The following is a 20919-nucleotide window of genomic DNA, read 5'->3' on the forward strand; positions in this document are numbered from 1 at the left end:
CATGGAGAATGCATTTCTACCCCAGAGCATTTCCACTCACAGGATGACTCTTCCTTCAGATGCCTGCATGACTTACACTGTCACTTCCTTCAGTTTTTTTCCTAAATGTCACCTTTATAATATGGCCCTTTTCTGTAGAGATAGCTAATATCACAACACCTTCACCATGACATTTCATTTCTTATCTCTCTCTTTTTTTTTTTTTTTGCTTTACTTTCTTCTCAGCAGTTAACACATATATGATCACCACTTTACTAATTCATCCTATTTATTGTCTGCATCCATCACTAGAATCTAAAGCTCTATGAGAGAAGGAACAAGTGATGTTCTGTGGAATAGCATATTCTTAATCCATAGAACAGGGCCAGACACATAGTTGCTCCTCAATAAAGATTTCATGAATGAAGGAATGAATTATTCATCTTTCTCTAAGACTTTTTGACCACAGAGCTGTTCCCTTTTAACACTAATCTGAAAAATATTAAATTCAAATCTCTCTTTAAAATGAAGGGTTTCCTTGGTGTCTCAGACAATAAAGAATCCGCCTGCAATGCAGGAGACCAGGGTTTGATCCCTGAATAGTGAAGATCCCCTGGAGAATGGAAAGGCAACCCACTCCAGTATTCTTGCCTGGAGTTTCCCTCGGACAGAGGAGCCTAGTGGGTTTACAGACCATGGGGTCAATGGTGCTGGTGGTAAAGAACCCACCAGCCAATGCAGGAGCTGTAAGAGATGTGCATTTGACTCCTGGGTTGGGAAGATCCCCTGGAGGAGGGCATGGCAAACCACTCCAATATTCTTGCCTGAAGAATCCCATGGACAGAAAAGCCTGGTGGGCTACAGTCCAAGGAGTCAAACACAACTGAAGCAACTTAGCAGGCATGCATGTCTAATGTTCACTATCTTTTTCTCCATAAATATAACCTCGCTGGGGTATGCAACCCTTTCCCACTGCATACCACTCTGTCATCCAGTGTTCTCCTTAAAAACTGGTTGATGCTGCTTCACCTGGGCAAACAGATAAATCACGAGTTCAATTATTTCATGACCTCGGTGGAAGACTTCATCTTTCCCACAGGGAAGCCAATTATCTTGCACCCAAGTGCCCTAGTGGGCTGAGTAGGTTGAAAACGGAGCTTGTTTCCTAAAGCTTCTTCACACAGGGTCCTATCTGGATTAACACCTGGATCTCTCTAGCAACAATTATATACAATGTTATTGCTGGCTGTGTTTTATAACAATGTATTCAACACTAAGAAGCAGAATTGTGAAAATGCACCTCTTGAGAAAAGTGTTTCATGAGCCATTTGAATTTTTCCCTGTAATAATAGTGCCCTTGGTGTCATATGTAGCTTTAATACTTAAACCACTCCAGACTTTAAAATTATGGGGTGCAGCTACGTACTTGGTAATCACAAAGGGTTACTGCAATTAACTTCAATTCTGTTTTGGGACTATTTCACACTGTAATACTTAATAATACTTGTTGATAACTCTGTTACATGTGGTGTAAAATACTTAAAGGCTTAGAGTTGATTAGTAGAGAGTGGCTGGATAGAAATCTTTATAGTGATTTTACTTCTTAGGAAGCAATTTATGAAGCAATATTAGCTATAATTTTTAAATAAAGCTGCTGCAACACTCTGACGACCTATTAGACCCAAAATGTTTCATCCTGCCTCTATGTTAACTTCAGAACCCCATGCACTTGATCTTCAAGTATGCTGCACACACATGCTGCTTTCTTTAAAGTTGCTTGGCACCAGGCCACGACAGATGTTCTTAGGCAAGTGATTCTGAAGTCCCTAAAAAAAAGTCTGGGAAAATAAAATTTATTACAGCTCTGAAGTTTCAAACCAAAACAAGTTTAATTATCTTATCCAGTGATCATCTGAGGTTGCTGGGATGATGCCTGTGGATTGGGAGGGAATTAACATTCACTGGATACCTACTGTCAACATTTTATCTAGGAACTTTTAAAGTCAGACATTATAAGGAGCATTTTACATAAAAGAAAATAAAGCTTAAGAGCAGCAGATGGTGCTGCTTTCTTCATTAAGAGGGCATGTGGTTGGAGTTGTTCTTTTTGGAGGAACGATACTTCTCAGGAGTTGTTTTAAGAATTAAATGACATAAATACAAATTGCACAGAATAGGAAGGGCTCCTGGAAGTACAGTGGTATTACTATGCACCACTACTGATAACAGAGACATTCCATATACATTACCTCTAATTCTTACAATGTTATTATAAGATTGGATATAAATATCCCTCTTTTAAAAATGAGGAGACTGAGCTCAGAAAGTTGCCTATGCAGAATCATCCAGTTAACAGGTGACATAAAATTCCAATGTAGTTCTATCTGACTCTGGACCCCATGCTCTTTCTGCTTAAACTGGAATCTACCAGAATGCAATTCACTGTATACCTGGAGGTGGGTAACATACAAACCACATACTCAGATGAAGTGGAGTGCTGTGTCTAAATAGCAATCATCTGCTACCATCGCATTAAATCCATCTCCATTTATCAATCAGTTTACAGCTCTGATATTTACTATTAATCACTGGTTGCTAACTGTGTAAGTCTATCTGTCTTGTACCTCCTACAACTGAATAAACATCTTGGAGCCATATTCTTCATCTCCTCTTTTGTTCTCCATAAGACTTACTCAGTGATAGTAAGAGCACAATCAATATGTCTTCGTGAAATGGTCAGATTTTCTTAATAAAAATGCTCTCAAAGATTCCAAGAAGAAAGGGGCTTTGAGTACTTTTTCCTCTTAGAAAAATAATTCCAAAGCATATAATCCCATTCATTTTCCTTTTTAAATCCTAGGCAAAAGGAAGAAGTGAGGATGGTAAGTGAGAATGAAAGGAGTGAGGGATTACAGTGAGGCAAAATAACACTTTTGGAGTGATGAATACATGTGTTATGTTGACTGTGGTGATGGCTTCATAGGTAGATATATGTAGCAAAACTGATCAAACTGTACATTTTAAATATGTGCAATTTATTGCATGTCAAGTGTGCCTCACTAAAGCTATAAAAACAGCACAGGTGGATATAGAGTAAAATGGAGATGGACGCTGTGCTGGGAACAGGAAGAATGTCATAAGAGAGGATGCTACAAATAGACGGGAGCCTTGAATGCCATGCCTGACCACGGCCATCACAGGAGAGGCACAACCAAGCAAGCACTGCAGAGGAAGCTGCTGTAAGCTCTCTGAGAAAGGACTGAGGCTGATAAGCCTGGAGGCAAAAAAGAACAGTAAGGAGGCCAGCGCAAGACTATGGAGATGGAGAGAAGGTATGGGTTCACAGGTTATCAAGGAGATAGACAGATTTGGTCCCAGGCTACAGAGACACTGGAATTGAAGATTTACCTGAGTTCTGTAGCCTAAAAGCAGATGTTAGAGGGATAGGAACTCTCAGAGAAAAGGTCAGTGCCACAGAGGGCTTTATGATCATTTCAGACTGACCCAGAGAAGAAGTCAGGTATCTGAGAATACAAGATATCAGCATCAGACAGGGGCATAAAACACTGCATTCTGTCTATGCATCCAGACCCCAGATTATTAAAGGGCTTATGCTTTTAGTGAAGTTGCTCAGTTGTGTCTGACTCTTTGTGACCCGTGGACTGTAGCCCACCAAGCTCCTCCGTCCATGGGATTCTCCAGGCAAGAATACTAGAGGGGGTGCCATTTCCTTCTCCAGGGGATCTTCCCGACCCAGGGATCGAACCCAGGTCTCCCACATTGCAGGCAGACGTTTTAACCTCTGTACCACCAGAGATCCAAATGTCCAACAGCTGGGGAATAGGTAAGCAAACCTTGGCACAATCCAATGGATGGGCTACCAAGTCGTGGCTGAACAGGACATATGTGAAGATTATGAATACAAGAATTTTGCTAGGTAATCCAAAGCTTTTTTGATTAGAACATGATATTGTATACCCACAATGATTTTAGCAACTGTGTTAACAATAGGAGTGAGGGGAGACATCAAGAAATAAAGTATTGCTGAGCTGCAATGAATAAAAAATCTTTGGGCAACAGGATTGCACCTACTTTACCAGATGCAGACTTGACAAGCCTCACTATCCACATATTCCTCTACTAGGCACAGAACCTCTCCATGTACCCTCACACTGAGGCTCTCAAATATGGAAAAACTATTCAGTATGTAGACTCTTTCTTAGGGTCCTGAGTTAAATCCATATACTCTTGCATATATGATCAATGAATTGGTCTTTTCTCATGACATTCTTGGAAAACCTATTTATTATATTTTAATTGTAGACTATAAAGGCAGGACATTAGATTCATCATTTTAACATCTGAAAACAGTAGATTGGTCAAGGTAGATAGCTATGAGAAGGAAAATCCTAAAACCAGATCCCCTGAGTCAGCAGCCCACTATCACCAATGTAGTAATAAATGTTTGCTGAGACTACTGGATCAAACTGTTATCTGCTTCTGTACTGTTAAGGAACAAATGACAATCTGATCATGTCAAATATAAACTACCTTGGCATATTAGTGATCACTTTGCATTATGCCCCCAAAACTTTCACACTCAACATCTACAGCTTCCACATCTCAAACCCTTTAACTATAATGTCTTCAAGAAAACTACCATGATCTATTGTCTAGAGATGGGGAAACTTAGGGCAACGTTACTCCATGTTGTCTTCAAGTCCACATGTGTGAGAAAAACTACAGAAAGTGAAAATAGGCATTTACCAACTTTTAGAGCAATCTGAGATTACTGCACAATCCACGCACGTGATTCTGTGTTTTATGAAGACCCTGGCCCATGATGCACTGGGAATGCAAACAACTGTTCCTTCAACACAAAGAGTAAGAGAGTGCTTTAGGGCATTCTGGGTTGAAACAGAGAGTTAATTTAATCACTGGTTCCACTTAATGACAAAAAAGGACTCTAGTTATACAAGTTTGAATGGCTTTTATTAACTTTTGTGAGAAAAACTTTCTCAGTGTGAGGCAATTATAATAATGCTCTATTGGATCTGAAGCTTATTTCCCAACACCAGGAAGTAAACAGTGCCAGTTTGAGATCATGTAACTGCCAGATTTACTCCTGAAAACTGTCAGAGCACAGAATTAAATGAAATAATGCTGCTGAAGGGGAAAACCACTACCAAAGTCACCAAGATGATTCATCTGATAAAGGCTTTGGGTTTCAATTCTCCATGAAACTTTGCATTGAGATCAGGCACCATAATTAAATTCTAAAACTGAACTCATGTTACGGTATCATCATGAAAATTCTAAGTTCCAAGTTCAACAACATACCAGCTTAGAGAATCCAATGGTGAAAAGTGGAAAAACTTCCACATTCAGTGATAGTCGCTGGCCAAGCAGACCATATAGGATAAAGCTGTTAGGAATTTCAGTCTTCCTTCTTGAAGGAAAAGCAAGTAACCAACTCACGTCTCATAGAAACAGAAGGTTAATCTTAAGAGACATTAATTTACATCTTTGCAACTCACGTTTCTCCTGGACATACAAGTAGCCTTCCATTGTCCACTGGCTGGGTGGCCTGTAATCTTGATTGGCAGATTTCATCCTCTGCATCAATCGCTCTACCTCTTGTCGAGTACTTTCAAAATTATTCCTCGTCTTTAGTAAACAGAAACAACAATTTCATTCAGTGTTTTCTGCCAGTTTTGAGGAACACCCAGTCTAAGGTTTCAAAACTATAAATGGTGCAAAGGATAACCTTGACTCTTTCAGGACTGTTTACCATATCCATCACCATCTACATTGAATCCTATGCTCTAATTTTGAATTGCTTTAGTGAAACTTTTCTGAATGACCTCCTGCATGTTTCTCTTTGCATCTGTGTATGTGAGTATTTTATCCAATTTCCCACTTAACATTATCTAGGGAACAACTTATAGCTTTACAAATATAAGATATTAATTAAAATAACATTTTATATCCCATAATACCTAAGATAAAAAAAAGCAGATACACAACCACTTAGTTTGTTTTGAGGGTTAAAATAAATTCACATAGTTCTGATATATGTGGCACTTATCAAGAAAAAGGTTCATCATTTTTATTCCAAAAACCTCTTTGAAGAAATATCACTTACCTTGTTTTCCCGAAATCCTAACATAGTTATCAGGAGGTCAATGCATAAATTAACACATAAAAATGAATAGGTTTCCAAGTTCTAATGTCTTCTACTTTGGAAATAATTTACTTACACCATAGCAAGTTTACTTAAGATATAGAAAGTATATGGCTTTTCTCTATGAATATCAATTTTGCATTCAGGTCATATTATCTCAACAATACGTACTTGGAAACATAAGAATAATCATCAACCTGTGAGGCAGTGATGATTATCATTCTGTTACGGCCCCTAATAAAAGATCTGAATCTCAAGGTAAAGTTGGGAAAGTTTTCTTAATTGCCACTTTTGCTGCTTTTCCCTTTAAAACATAAGGATATGAATTTTTTCTGATACTTCACCTGTCTCTTGTTCTCAAATCCCAGGAATCTTACAGCAATTGCATTTAATATGGAAGTAATAAAAATACTTTGGGTTTATAATTTACCCTTTTAATATTTACTGAGAAAGCCCAAATGGATTCCATATTGAAAAACAGTGGAATGAATTGCATGTGAAATTGATTCTGCGAGAAAATCTAGGTTAAATAAAAAGCTAAATGCAAAACACAAGTAGAATAACTGCAATTACTTATTTCTCATGGTACGCTCTGAATACATATTTCTATTTGCTGAACATCTTTACAATGGCAAAAATCAGGTAAGGAGTGAAAGGCATGCTTTTTATAGAAAATTAAGTGAAACCTTCACAAACTATTTTAGCTAGAGTACCAGACACGGTTTCAGAAATAACTCTTCATTTACACAAAATCCTCAACAACTAAGATTTTGTTATTGGCATCATCGACTCAATGGACAAGAGTTTGAGCAAACTCTGGGAGACAGTGAAAGGACAGGGAAGACTGGTGTGCTGCAGTCCAGGAAGTTGCAAAGAGTCCGGACATGACTTAGCAACGGAACAACATATTTGATAATACAGAATGGATCGGCTAGCTTTTTAAAGTGTAACTGGTATTCAGTACATGTAAATCAGAATTCGTATAACTGCAATCAAATATTAAAAGGATTTACTGGACAACTTTACAAAATAAACTCTGCCAGAAATAGGGTGTTTTTAAATAATTCTCCCTGAAGCTTTAAAGCAGCTTTTATGGATGCTTGAAAGCCACATTTAAATTTATTTTTAGAAAACAGTAAATATCAGCTATAAAATAAATAGCTTCAGGGAGGAAAGGGACAGAGCATGAAAGTCCATTGTGCAAGTCCTTTTCACAAATACAGAAATATTGCCCTCTCAGGAAAGACAACATGCCTAGGGTCACTCAGCAAAATAATGAAAACACTAGATAAAGGTAACAGTTTCCAAGGTTTCTGCACTCAGATATTTTCATTTTCATGAAATTTGGCAGTATATAATTTTCAAACATGAGATTAGCTCTTATTTTAAAAAGTTAATAAATTTATTAAGTGGTTTTTCTAAATGAGTGAGGCTTTATTGTACTCAGATAAGTTCAGCTTGGCTATAACTCAGTTGCCCTGGGATCGCCTGATTAACGAAGCAGAGGCAGTGAGAACAGGTATAGTCTTACATTCTGCAAGTTGAACTGCAGCTGTTGTTTATATGGTGCAAATTCCTGGGCGAGTTCATATCCCTCGTGGTAAAAAGTAAACAAACCCTGAAGGAATGATAAAAGCTGCAAAAATAAAGAGAGAAAAAAATAAACCATAAAAATGTGTTTTTTAAAAAGGATGATCATCAAATAAAATAAATTAGAGAAATTATATTTCATTCTAATTCCTCTAGCTAGTAAGTTTTGAATATCCTCAACTAAGTTGGCACTAGAATTACAGATATGAAATGGAAGCCATGGAACCTAATTTTTACTTCCTTTTTGGCAGACATGATTTAACTTTTAGGTCTTGTCATGGACAGTTGTCATGTTAACTACTCTTCAAATGCACTAACAAAATATCCAGGAGAGAATTAATGGAAATAAAGATGAAAATAACACAGTTCAGTTCAGTATAGTCGCTCTCTCACGTTCGACTCATTGCGACCCCATGATCAAGAGTCTTCTACAACGCCACAGTTCAAAAGCATCAGTTCTTCGGTGCTCAGCTTTTTTTATAGTTCAGCTCTCACATCCATACATGACTACTGGAGAAACTTTAGCTTTCGCTAGACAGACCTTTGTTGGCAAAGTTATGTCTCTGCTTTTGAATATGCTGTCTAAGCTGGTTATAACTTTTCTTCCAAGGAGCAAGTGTTAATTTCATGGCTCCAGTCACCATCTGCAGTGATTTTGGAGCCCCTCAGAACAAAATCTCTCACTGTTTTCATTGTTTCCCCATCTTTTTTGCTATGAAGTGATGGGTCCAGATGCCATGATCTTAATTTTCCAAATGTTGAGCTTTAAGCCAACTTTTTCAGTTTCCTCTTTCACTTTCATCAAGAGGCTCTTAGGCTCTTCTTCACTTTCTGCCATAAGGGTGGTGTCATCTGCATATCTGCTGCTGCTGCTGCTAAATCACTTCAGTCGTGTCTGACTCTGTGCGACCTCATAGATGGCAGCCCTCTGTCCCCAGGATTCTCCAGGTAAGAATACTGGAGTGGGTTGCCATTTCCTTCTCCAATGCATGAAAGTGAAAAGTGAAAGTGAAGTCACTCAGTCGTGTCCAACTCTTCACGACCCCATGGACTGTATATCTGAGGTGACTGATACTGCTCCCGGCAATCTTGATTCCAGCTTGTGCTTCATCCAGGCCAGCATTTCTCATGATGTACTCTGGATATAATTTAAATAAGCAGGGTGACAATATACAGCTTTGATGTACTCCTTTCCCGATTTGGAATCAGTCTGTTGCTCCATGTCCAGTTCTAACTATTGGTTCTTGACCTGCCTACAGATTTCTCAGGAGGCAGGTAAGGTGGTCTGGTATTCCAATCTCTTTAAGAATTTTCCACAGCTTGTTGTGAGTCACACAGTCAAAGGCTTTGGTGTAGTCAATAAAGCAGAAGTAGATTTTTCTGGAAGTAGTTTTTACGGAATTCTGTCGCTTTTTGGATGAGCCAACGGATGTTGGTAATTTGATCTCTGGTTCCTCTGATTCTTCTAAATCCAGCTTGAACATCTGGAAGTTCACAGTTCACATAGTGTTGAAGCCTGGCTTGGAGAAGTTTTAGCACTACTTTGTCAGCGTGTGAGATCAGTGCAATTGAGTGGTAGTTTGAACATTCTGTGGCATTGTCTTTCTTTGGGACTGGAATGAAAACTGGTATTTTCCAGTCCTGTGGCCACTGCTGAGTTTTCCAAATTTGCTGGCATATTGAATGCAGCACTTTCACAGCATCATCTTTTAGGATTTGAAATAGCTCAACTGGAATTCCATCACCTCCACTATCTTTGTTCGTAGTGATGCTTCCTAAGGCCCACTTGACTTCCCATTCCAGGATGTCTGGCTCTAGGTGAGTGATCACACCATCATGGTTATCTGGGTCATGAAAATATTTTTTGTATAGTTCTTCTGTGTATTCTTGCCACTCCTTTTTAATATCTTCTGCTTCTGTTAGGTCCAAAGGGTAATGGGCTTCCCTGGTGACTCCGATGGTGAAGAATCTCCCTGTAATGTAGGAGACCCTGGTTTGATCCTTGGATCAGGAAGATTCCCTGGAGAAGGGAATGGCTACCCACTCCAGCATTCTTGCCTGGAGAATCCCATGGACAGAGGAGTCTGTTGGGTATACAGTCCATGGGGTCAGAGAGAGTAGGACATGATTGAGCAACTAACAGCAACTAACTAACTAATCCTAGAAGAGATTCTAACCAGAAGTCGGAGATCAAAAATGTGCAGATGTGAGGAATACTAAACCAGTAAGCCAGAAATAAGAAGTACCCAAAGAGAACGAATAAGGATGGCCAGGTGAAATTCAGGAAAAGATCACGAGGTGGCAGTACTGGTTTATGTAATAAACAGACAGTATTTTAGCAAGCAGCAGGAAAAACTCAAAAAAGAAGCAAGAGTTGAGCAAAAACATGGAGCTACAGACAGATCTTTTCATGTAAGAGTTAGAATAAAATTTTCTTTGCAAAAGCATAATTTCTATGACCCTAGCTTTCTAATCCCACATTCATATGCAATTATTTATGATGTTTTTATTTGTAAAGAGCAGCTGTCCATGGAGTTATCAGACATGGTCATTTATATGAAATGTTGTAACTTAAAAATAATTTATTTAAATTTTTCATTTAATTTCCTGGGATTTTATTCCATATACATGTCTACCAATTCAATCTCTCCCACAACTTCTTCCTACAGTAAAGTTAGAAAACACATTTGAGAAGATGCTAATATTTTTCTAATTCAAATAGCATGTCTGTAAACTTTTATTTTATATGAGGAAAGAAACACAGTTTGAAATCATCTTCATATGTGAATAATATCCTGTCATTTCCTCTGTCTGGGGAAGAAGGAGGATTCAGTCAAGAATCAACTGGTATGTGTGTTATGATTTCCAACAGTTAAATACTGGTTCTGCAATGATCTAATGCTTCTCTTCCTAAACAAGTTAACTTCTTACAAAATCATACACATTTTGGAAAGCATATACTTTCAAATTGGTGTTAAGTTGTTACATTTTAAGGAATTTCCTTTCTTTGTTCAACAGTTCCTGATGATGTATCAAAATACATTGTCTGTAATTTTAGAATTATTTTATGCTGTCAATTTTATATCAACAAATAATTATTAGGGAAACTAAAGATTTAATAGATAACCCTTTAGTAAAAGGATGCTACATATATTTATTAAATTGTTCAATAATTTAAGATATATAGTCTGCACATATTGTGACCCAATTTAAAAGAACTGTATCTTAAAATAGTATTAAAAAACCTTTAATTAACCATGGCATAGACATGTAAATTTAGAGATTTTCAGAGACAAAATAAGAAAAAGCCTTTGAAGTATATACTTAGGCAACAGTAGCCTTCTAAATACTTGCACAGTAGTTATGAATTTGTTGCAGTAATATTGTTTCATTGCTTAATGTCTATACTGTCTTACTAGGCACTGGGTATCATAAAAGAAAGATACTATTGCAATATTATGTAAAGTATAGAGAATTCAACTTACAAAGGAGATACTTTAAGAACATCTGCAATAAATATTCCTATAAGACACCCAATTCCCTGAGATACTTTTTCTACTGGCAACTTCTGGTAAAATTCAGTTTTGCTTAGTAGTAAACAAGTATCTTTTAATCTCACAGTGCATGCTGAGGACAATTCTTTAGGGCGTAGAGAAAAATTATATACAAAGAGTTTTCCACCTTTTACTTTTGTTCCACATCTACTCTGGAAGCAGCATTTGAGAAAGTTTAATCAAGACAGCATGTATGACATAATTGCCTCTAGGTGGTGGCAAAGTTAAATGTTTAGTTCATTTTATCCTTAACAAATTCCATGATGCTAAATCAAGGAAAATTAACAGGGCAGCCTGACAGTCTTTAGGAATTGCATTTCCACTCTGTCACTTTCTTTGTTCAATGTGCCAGGGTGGGTGGGGTGGTAGGGAAAAGACTATTGTCTCAGCTTACCTTGAAGTAAACCTAAAACTTTTAACATGATAATGTCAATAACAATAAGCCAGTAGGTAGATTAGATTTTAATATTAAGAAAGGCACTTTTACCTTCAGGAAAAACTCATATAGCACTCTATGATTTGCAAGGGTTTTACAATCAATTTACATAATCACCACAACAAACTGATCAAAAGTAAAAACTGATACTGCATTAATGGATGAATAATCTTTCATGACATTGTACAGGAGACAGGGATCAAGACCATCCCCATGGAAAAGAAATGCAAAAAAGCAAAATGGCTGTCTGGGGAGGCCTTACAAATAGCTGTGAAGAGAAGAGAAGTGAAAAGCAAAGGAGAAAAGGAAAGATATAAGCATCTGAATGCAGAGTTCCAAAGAATAGCAAGGAAAGATAAGAAAGCCTTCCTCAGCGACCAATGCAAAGAAATAGAGGAAAACAACAGAATGGGAAAGACTAGAGAGCTCTTCAAGAAAATTAGAGATACCTAGGGAACATTTCATGCAAAGATGGGCTCCACAAAGGACAGAAATGGTCTGGACCTAACAGAAGCAGAAGATATTAAGAAGAGGTGGCAAGAAAACACAGAAGAACTGTACAAAAAAGAGCTTCACGACCCAGATAATAACGATGGTGTGATCACTCACCTAGAGCCAGACATCCTGGAATGGGAAGTCAAGTGGGCCTTAGACAGCATCACTATGAACAAAGCTAATGAAGGTGATGGAATTCCAGTTGAGCTATTTCAAATCCTGAAACATGATGCTGTGAAAGTGCTGCACTCAATATGCCAGCAAATTTGGAAAACTCAGCAATGGCCACAGGACTGGACAAGGTCAGTTTTCATTCCAATCCCAAAGAAAGGCAATGCCAAAGAATGCTCACACTACCACACAATTGCACTCATCTCATACGCTAGTAAAGTAATGCTCAAAATTCTCCAAGCCAGGCTTCAGTAATACGTGAACCGTGAACTTCCAGATGTTCAAGCTGGTTTTAGAAAAGGCAGAGGAACCAGAGATCAAATTGCCATCATACGCTGGATCATGGAAAAAGCAAGAGAGTTCCAGAAAAACATCTATTTCTGCTTTGTTAACTATGCCAAAGCTTTTGACTATGTGGATCACAATAAACTGCGGAAAATTCTTCAAGAGATGGGAATACCAGACCACCTGACCTGCCTCTTCAAAAACCTATATGCAGGTCAGGAAGCAACAATTAGAACTGGACATGGAACAACAGACTGGTTCCAAATAAGAAAAAGAGTATGTCGAGGCTGTATATTGTCATCCTGCTTATTTAACTTCTATGCAGAGTACATCATGAGAAATGCTGGTCTGGAAGAAACACAAGATGGAATCAAGATTGCCAGGAGAAATATCAATAACCTCAGATATGCAGATGACACCACCCTTATGGCAGAAAGTGAAGAGGAACTAGAGAGTCTCTTGATGAAAGAAAAAGAGGAGAGTGAAAAAGCTGGCTTAAAGCTCAACATTCAGAAAACAAAGATCATGGCATCTGGTCTCATCATTTCATGGGAAACAAATGGGGAAACAGTGGAAACAGTGTCAGACTTTATTTTTGGGGGGCTCCAAAATCACTGCAGATGGTGATTGCAGCCATGAAATTAAAAGATGTTTCCTCCTTGGAAGGAAAGTTATGACCAACCTAGATACCGTATTAAAAAGCAGAGACATTACTTTGCCAACAAAGGTCCATCTAGTCAAGGCTATGGTTTTTCCAGTGGTCATGTATGGATGTGAGAGTTGGACTGTGAAGAAAGCTGAGCACTGAAGAATTGATGCTTTTGAACTGTGGTGTTGGAGAAGACTCTTGAGAGTCCCTTGGACTGCAAGGAGATCCAACCAGTCCATCCTAAAGGAGATCAGTCCTGGGTGTTCATTGTAAGGACTGATGCTAAAGCTGAAACTCCAATATTTGACCACCTCATGCAAAGAGTTGACTCACTGAAAAAGACTCTGATGCTGAGAATGATTGAGGGCAGGAGGAGAAGGGGACGACAGAGGATGAGATGGCCAGATGGTATCACTGACTCGATGGACGTGAGTTTGAGTGAACTCTGGGAGTTGGTGATGGAAAGGGAGGCCTGGCAAGCTGCGATTTATGGGGTCGCAAAGAGTCAGACACGACTGAGAGACTGAACTGAACTGAACTGAATCATTTAGCAAAACCATAGCAAGTCAGCAAAGGAATAACTTATTCACAATCTCTCAGCTGATTAATCACCAGGTCACAGCTTAGTTGGCAAAGAATCCACCTGCAATGTAGGAGACCCTGGTTTGATTCCTGGGTTGGGAAGATATGCTGGAGAAGGGATAGGCTACCCACTCCAGTGTTCTTGGGCTTCCCTTGTGGCTCAGCTGGTAAAGAATCTGCCTGCAATGCAGGAGACCTGGGTTTGATCCCTGAGTTGGGAAGATCCCCCAGAGAAGGGAAAGGCTACCCACTCCAGCACTCTTGCCTGGGGAATCCCATGGGCAGAGGAGCCTGATGGGCTTACAGTCCATGGGGTTGCAGAGTCGGACACGATGGAGTGACTTCACTTTCATTTTTCACTTTCTTACACTGGAGTAGGAAATGGCAACCTACTCCAGTGTTCTTGCCTGGAGAATCCCAGGGACGGGGGAGCCTGGTGGGCTGCTGTCTATGAGGTCACACAGAGTCGGGCATGACTGAAGTGACTTAGCAGCAGCAGCTAGCATGGGAGTAAGGGACAGGCCTCTGAAGCAATCTGGAGTAATTCCAGTTATTTCAGACGACTGATGCCCAAACTGGGCAGAACTGGAATAATGAACACAGGGTGATACTGGAACAAGGACAGACATATGCATCAACAGAAGAAAACTCAGAGTCTGAAATAAACTCAGATATCTATGAACAACTTATTTTCAACAAGGGTGCCAAGATCATACAATGTGTAAAGAATGGTCTTTACAGCAAAGAATTCTTTGATGACTGAAGAGCCACATGGAAAAGAATGGAGTTTGACACCTACCTCAGACCACAGACAAAAACTAATTATAATTGGGTGAACTGAAGAGCATGTGTATTATATCCCAATAAGAGTGTTTTTAAAAAATACAAACACTTCTCATAAACAGAGCATCATAATGTACTAAAAGAGATCAAAGCCTCATATAGACGTCTACATTTGGCCACTGAAATCTCCAAGAAGACTGGAAAACTAGAGCACAGGCAAGGCATAAGTTTTCATCCTGTACACATGTCTGGCCTAGGAGATAATCCTGTGGTTTTTGCTATTCTTTACTTGGAGGAAAATGAGAGAAAATCACAAGGGATAGCTTCTGAATGACCACAGAGTGCTTTAAGTCTAATGTACGGATTGAACGGGAATGAAAAAGTATCAGTATCTAATGCAATGAATGAGAAAACCGAAGAAAAAAAGAGTCATGGATGGAAAGAGGTCAGTCAGTGTGGCACAGGGGACAACTTGTCAAAGAGGGTAATAATCAGAGAAGGTGTGTTGTTGCAAAGTTGCTAAGTCCCATCTGACTCTGTGACCTCAAGAACAGCAGCACGCCAGGCTTCTCTGTCCTTCACCATCTGCTGGAGTTTCCACAAACTCACGTCCACTGAGTCAGTGATGCTATATAACCATCTCATCCTCTGCCACTCCCTTCTTCCCTTGCCCTCAGTCTTTCCCAGCCCACGGTCTTTTCCAATGAGTCAACTCTTCACATCAAGTGGCCAAAGTATTGGAGCTTCAGCTTCAGTCCTTTCAATGCATATTCAGCGTTGATTTCCTTTAGGAATGACTGGTTTGATCTCTCTGCTGTCCAAGGGAGTCTCAGGAGTCTTCTCCAACACCACAATTCAATAGCATCAATTCTTTGGTGCTCAGCCTTCTTTATAGTCCAACTATCACATCTGTTCATGACTAATGGAAAAACCATAGCTTTGACTATATGGACCTTAGTCAGCAAAGTGATATCTCTGCTCTTTAATATGCTGTCTAGGTTTGTCATAGATTTTCTTCCAAGGAGCAAGCGTTTTTTAATTTCATGACTGCAGTCAACCACCCACAGTGATTTTGAAGTCCAAAAAACTAAAGAAAGAAAGTGAAGTCTCTCAGTCATGTCCAATTCTTTGTGACCCCACGGACTGTAGCCCACCAAGCTCCTTGGTTCATGTGATTTTCCAGGCATGAATACTAGAGTGAGTTGCCATTTCCTTCTCCAGGAGATCTTCCCGACCCAGGGATTGAACCTGGGTCTCCCGCATTGTAGGTAGACACTTTACCATCTGAGCTACCAGGGAAGCCATTTAAAAAAAAAAAAATCTGTCACCGTTTCCACTTTCTCCCCATCTATTTGTCATGAAGTGTCACGGGACTGGATGCCATGATCTACATTTTTTGAATGTTGAGTTTTAATCCAGCTTTTTCACTCTCTTCTTTGACTTTCATCAATAATAGGCTATTTAGTTCCTCTTTGCTTTCTGCCATTAGAGTGTTAGCAACTGCATATCTGAAGTTTTTGATACTTTTCCCAGCAGTCTTGAGTCCAGCTTGTGCTTCATCCAGCCCAGCATTTCTCATGATGTACTCTGTAGATAAGTCAAATAAGCAGGGTGACAATATACAGTAGTCTATGGTTCCATTCCTGTCCTAACTGTTGCTTCTTGACCTGCATACAGATTTCTCAGGAGGCAGGTCAGGTGGTCGTATTCCCATCTCTTGAAGAAGTTTCCACAATTTATTGTGATCCACAGTCAAAAGTTTTAGCATAGTCAATGAAGTAAAAGTAGATGTTTTTTCTGGAACTCAATTGCTTTTTTTATGATCCAGTGGATGTTGGCAATTTGATCTCTGGTTCCTCTACCTTTTCTAAATCCAGCTTCAACATCTTGAAGTTCTTGGTTCACTTACTGCTGAAGCCTGGCTTGGAGAATTTTGAGCATTTTTTGCTAGCGTGTGAGATGAGTACAATTGTGCGGTAGTTTGAACATTCTTTAGCATTGCCTTTCTTTGGGATTGGAATGAAAACTGACCTTTTCCAGTCCTGTGGCCACTGCTGAGTTTTCCAAATTTGCTGGCATATTGAGTGCAGCACTTTCTCAGCATCATCTTTTAGGATTTTCAATAGTTCAGCTGGAATTCCATCACCTCCACTAGATTTGTTTGTAGTAATGCTTCCTAAGGCCCACTTTACTTCACACTCGATGATGTCTGGCTCTAGGTGAGTGACCATACCATTGTGGTTATCTGGTCATTACGTCCTTTTATGTACAGTTCTTCTGACACTTGTATTCTTGCCACCTCTTCTTAATCTCTTCTGCTTCTGTTAGATCCTTGCCTTTTCTGTCCTTTGTTGTGCTCATCTTTGCACGAAATGTTCCCTCGGTATCTCCAGTTTTCTTGAAGAGATCTCTAGTCTTTCCCACTCTAATACTCTGTTACAGTGTGCAGGATTCTTACTGTGGTGGCTTCTCTTGTGGCAGGGCACCAGCTCTAGACTCAAGGGCTCAGTAGTTCTGGTGCCCAGGCTTAGTTGCCCCAAGGCCCGTGGGATCTCCCAGAGCAGAGACTGAACCCACATTCCGTGCACTGGCAGGTGTATTCTTAACCACTGGACCACCAAATCAATGAGAAAAGTATGGAAGAACAAATGAATGAATGAATGAACAGATATGAACACAGATTCAATTAATTAAAAAGCCAAAACTTTCTGAAGTCATGGCTATATAGTGCCTCAGCAGTGAAGACTCACTGGAGTTCCTAAAGATGAATTTCCAATATTTCAAGGGGATGGAATTCAAATGAAACAGAGCTGAAACTTCTTTGGTGAAGAAACAAGGCAATAAAGAATAGTCAGATTATCTTTTCAACTAAATGGGAATGAAGAAGGTAACATGGCCATCAATGTGATAAAATCCAGCAGAAGCTATGTTTAGACCAGGCCTTTACATGATGGATTTCTAAAATGAAGTATAAGAGATGAGTCAGTTAAATAGATAGAATGCATTTTTCCGACTTCTCCAAAATTCTTCATGGTCTAACAGTCACTGCAAACTTCAAACTTTCAGTAACAGCACCTATAACTAAAACCAAAGACTAACAAGCTTTTATTTAAATGTATGCAACCTGAGGAGAGCTTTATCGTTTCATTTTTTTACAATGACTGCACTTAGATTTTCAGCAGAATAGAAATCTTTTAGTCCTACAATGTCTTTAAAAAAAAATAATACTGTCTTATTTTCTCACTTTAATCTACTCTATAAATTTTCTATACTAAGGTTAACCAATTATATTGAAAATGAACACAAAATCTTTTGCTTTCAGGACCTGAAGGTCTACATACTATCTGGGAGACCTTTTTAACTTAGCAAGTAGTTGTTCAGTTTCAAAATTATTCACATCTATTAGAAAAGCTAAAAAGCATTTTATAAGTATAATTCATGATATAATAAGCTAAAGAGCTAAAGCATGTTAACTAAATTACCTTAGATTTTTTTCAGACAATGATTTAAAATTAAATTTAGCAGTCTAAGGGATGAGTATTAAAAGGAGCATGCTTCAGTTTATATTTAATTGCTTATTTTCACTTTTCCACATGACGTTTAAACATAATACAAAAAGACTGAAGTCTAAAAAAATAAAGTGAAAATGTTCTTATAGAATTTAGATGCATATTTTGAAGCATGTTAAAATTAAAAACGTGGTTTTGAAAAAGCTTTACTTGGCTTTGAAGCACACAGATAAATGACTCATCTAGTTGAAGATCTAGAGATCTCTTCAAGTTTCTCTTCTTGTTTTCTTATCTAGTGATGACAGTCCATGTGCAAGCTCACACTAGCTTATTGGTGCTTATGACAAACCAGGTACTTTGTGCATTACCTGCATCAGATGTGACAATTCTGGGAACTACACACAAAGTTTATCCCCGACTGACAGATAAAAACCTGAGGATCACAGAACTGGAAAAGCATTCCAAATTCACAGAGCTGTAAGACTGAGGCCAAACTTCAACTTATAGTCACTTAACTATTATACTTTGTCTCTACATGAAAAGTGGCCAGTTACTTGTGGCCTCGGGAGACAACTTAAAACAGAACTATGAAAGAAGGATGGAAGATCAAGTGAATGAATGAACAGATATGTTCATGGACTCAATCATCGTTACCAATGTGAAGAAAAATCTCTTGTTTTCTTCTTCTAATTTTTAAGGAATTAAAATAAATTTACAGTCCAGTTGTCTAGGGTCATCCATTTTATTTGGTCAGAGCAAGCAATAAGAACTAACTTTGCAATGAAGCAGTCTTTAAGGTTGTTGGTGGTATGAAATAGTTAACTCTGGACTTGGGTTCTGGCTTCCTGGTTCTCCCCCTCTTTAGGTTTGTGACCTCAGGCAACCACTAGTCTTTCTGTGACTTAAGTTCCTCATCTTGAAGGATAAAAACTACCAATAATAAAGCCATGGAGGGGTTCACATGGGAGAATGCGGAAAACACAGGACACAGAATAGTTGCTCACAAAACACTAGTCCCAACTACGTACGCTTGCAGGATACAGTCAAAACATCCAGCAACTGCAGCTGAATGAACCGTAAGGGAGTGAAGTTATAACAAGATTATTTCAGTTTTCTGAGCCACAAACTTCATGTTCCATAACAGACTTCCAAGACAGGGCATTCAACTCTCTTACGTAGGCTGTTCATGTTCAGCTACTTCTCAACGTTTTTCTCCTAATCCCTCAAAATTCTCGTAAAATCTGGGCAACTGTGAGAAATAGGAGGATCTTACAATCAAGAATCAGGAAATCATATTTCTCCCTTTCTGATCTCTTTTCCCCCACTACAGACCTGAACTCACATATCTTGTTGGCAAATCTGAAAGAATACAGTCTAGCACTGCTAGACAGAAATATAACACAAACTACAAATGCAAACTAATGTGAAAATTTTGATTTTCTAGTAGTCACAAGAAACTTAAACCAAGTGAAATTTAATATTTTATACAGTGTATTCAAAAGATTATCATTTCAACATATAAGCAATATCAAAGAGGATTTAATGATGTTTCTTTAAAAAAGAAAGGTTTTCTTTTTTGTACTAAGCCTTTGCAATCTAGTATGTGTTTCAGGTTTGGAGCACATCTTAATCTACACTAGTCTCATTTCATGGGTTTGACAGTCATACATAAGTAGTTGCTACCACACTGAGCAGTGCAAGTCTAGAGATCATGAATTAGCTACCATTGCATTCCAAATAAACTATGATAAACAGGGAAAAGGGCCATTAAAAATCATATAGCTAATGGAGAACTGAGTTTAAAAAGCTGGCTTTCAGTATGCTTCAAAAATAGTAATTTATAAAAAAATATATATAAATGTCCCTCTTTTCCCATATATTAGACCCAGATTCTCCTAGGAATAATGAAGCTGTAGCAACATCCTTCCCTGGTACCGCCTGAATATTCTGTAGGCATTTTATCATAAGTACAAGTTGACCTTTAAATAATGTGGGAATTAAGGATGCCTATATGCTCATGCGCGTGTGTGTGCACACAATACACACACACACCTTTTGGAACTCTGTGTATAACTTTACAGACCAGTCATGGCATCTGATGCTCTGCATCCACAGACCCAACCAACCCGCAGACTGTGTAGTACTGTGGTATTTATTGAAAAACATCCGAATATAAGTGGGATCCACACCGTTCAACGTCATATTGTTCAAAGGTCAATTACAGGAGGATCTTGACGTTAACTGAAATCATGGAAAATTAGTCTCAAATGATCATCATAAAGTAAGAATGTTATTTAATGGGAATCAACAGGACTATTTATATTTTCTACTTGCTATCACAGAATCTGTTTTAAGTCACATTCCTAAAGTACTTTGCTTTACTCTAATGCTTATTTGTCAAACAAATCTCAGCTAAACTAGCACAGATTGCTTCATTTCTTCAGTATAAAGCTTTACACAACAGGAATTGGATTTCTGCAGGAAATAACCTTCAAAGATATTAAAGTATCCTCATGTGTTTCTATCTTTATAGCTCCTGGGGGCTTTGTTTTTGAAATCGTAAAGCCTTTTTTCGTCTAAATTAATTTGTAAATGTATAACCTAAAGAGTAGCAAGCCCATGTTCTAGTGCTCCCATTTCTATTCTTCTCAGTACGGGGGTGGAAATTAAGTAAAATCCCATGGATGAGACTTTGTGGCTGG

The 20919-nt window shown here is 38.5% G+C and overlaps 1 protein-coding gene across 1 annotated transcript in view; it reads right to left on the reverse strand.

Moving 5' to 3' along the window:
* ARHGAP42 (Rho GTPase activating protein 42) overlaps positions 1-20919 on the reverse strand; it is a 332642-nt gene that overhangs the window by 62660 nt on the left and 249063 nt on the right. Inside the window, exons 7-8 of the mRNA XM_069554888.1 lie at positions 7695-7799; positions 5517-5646 (exon numbers count right to left, since the gene is read on the reverse strand). Of these exons, the coding sequence (XP_069410989.1) occupies positions 5517-5646; positions 7695-7799 (235 nt within the window). The remainder of the gene's footprint in view (positions 1-5516; positions 5647-7694; positions 7800-20919) is intronic.

The sequence above is a fragment of the Ovis canadensis genome, chromosome 15 (assembly GCF_042477335.2).
Source record: "Ovis canadensis isolate MfBH-ARS-UI-01 breed Bighorn chromosome 15, ARS-UI_OviCan_v2, whole genome shotgun sequence".
NCBI lineage: Eukaryota > Metazoa > Chordata > Mammalia > Artiodactyla > Bovidae > Ovis > Ovis canadensis.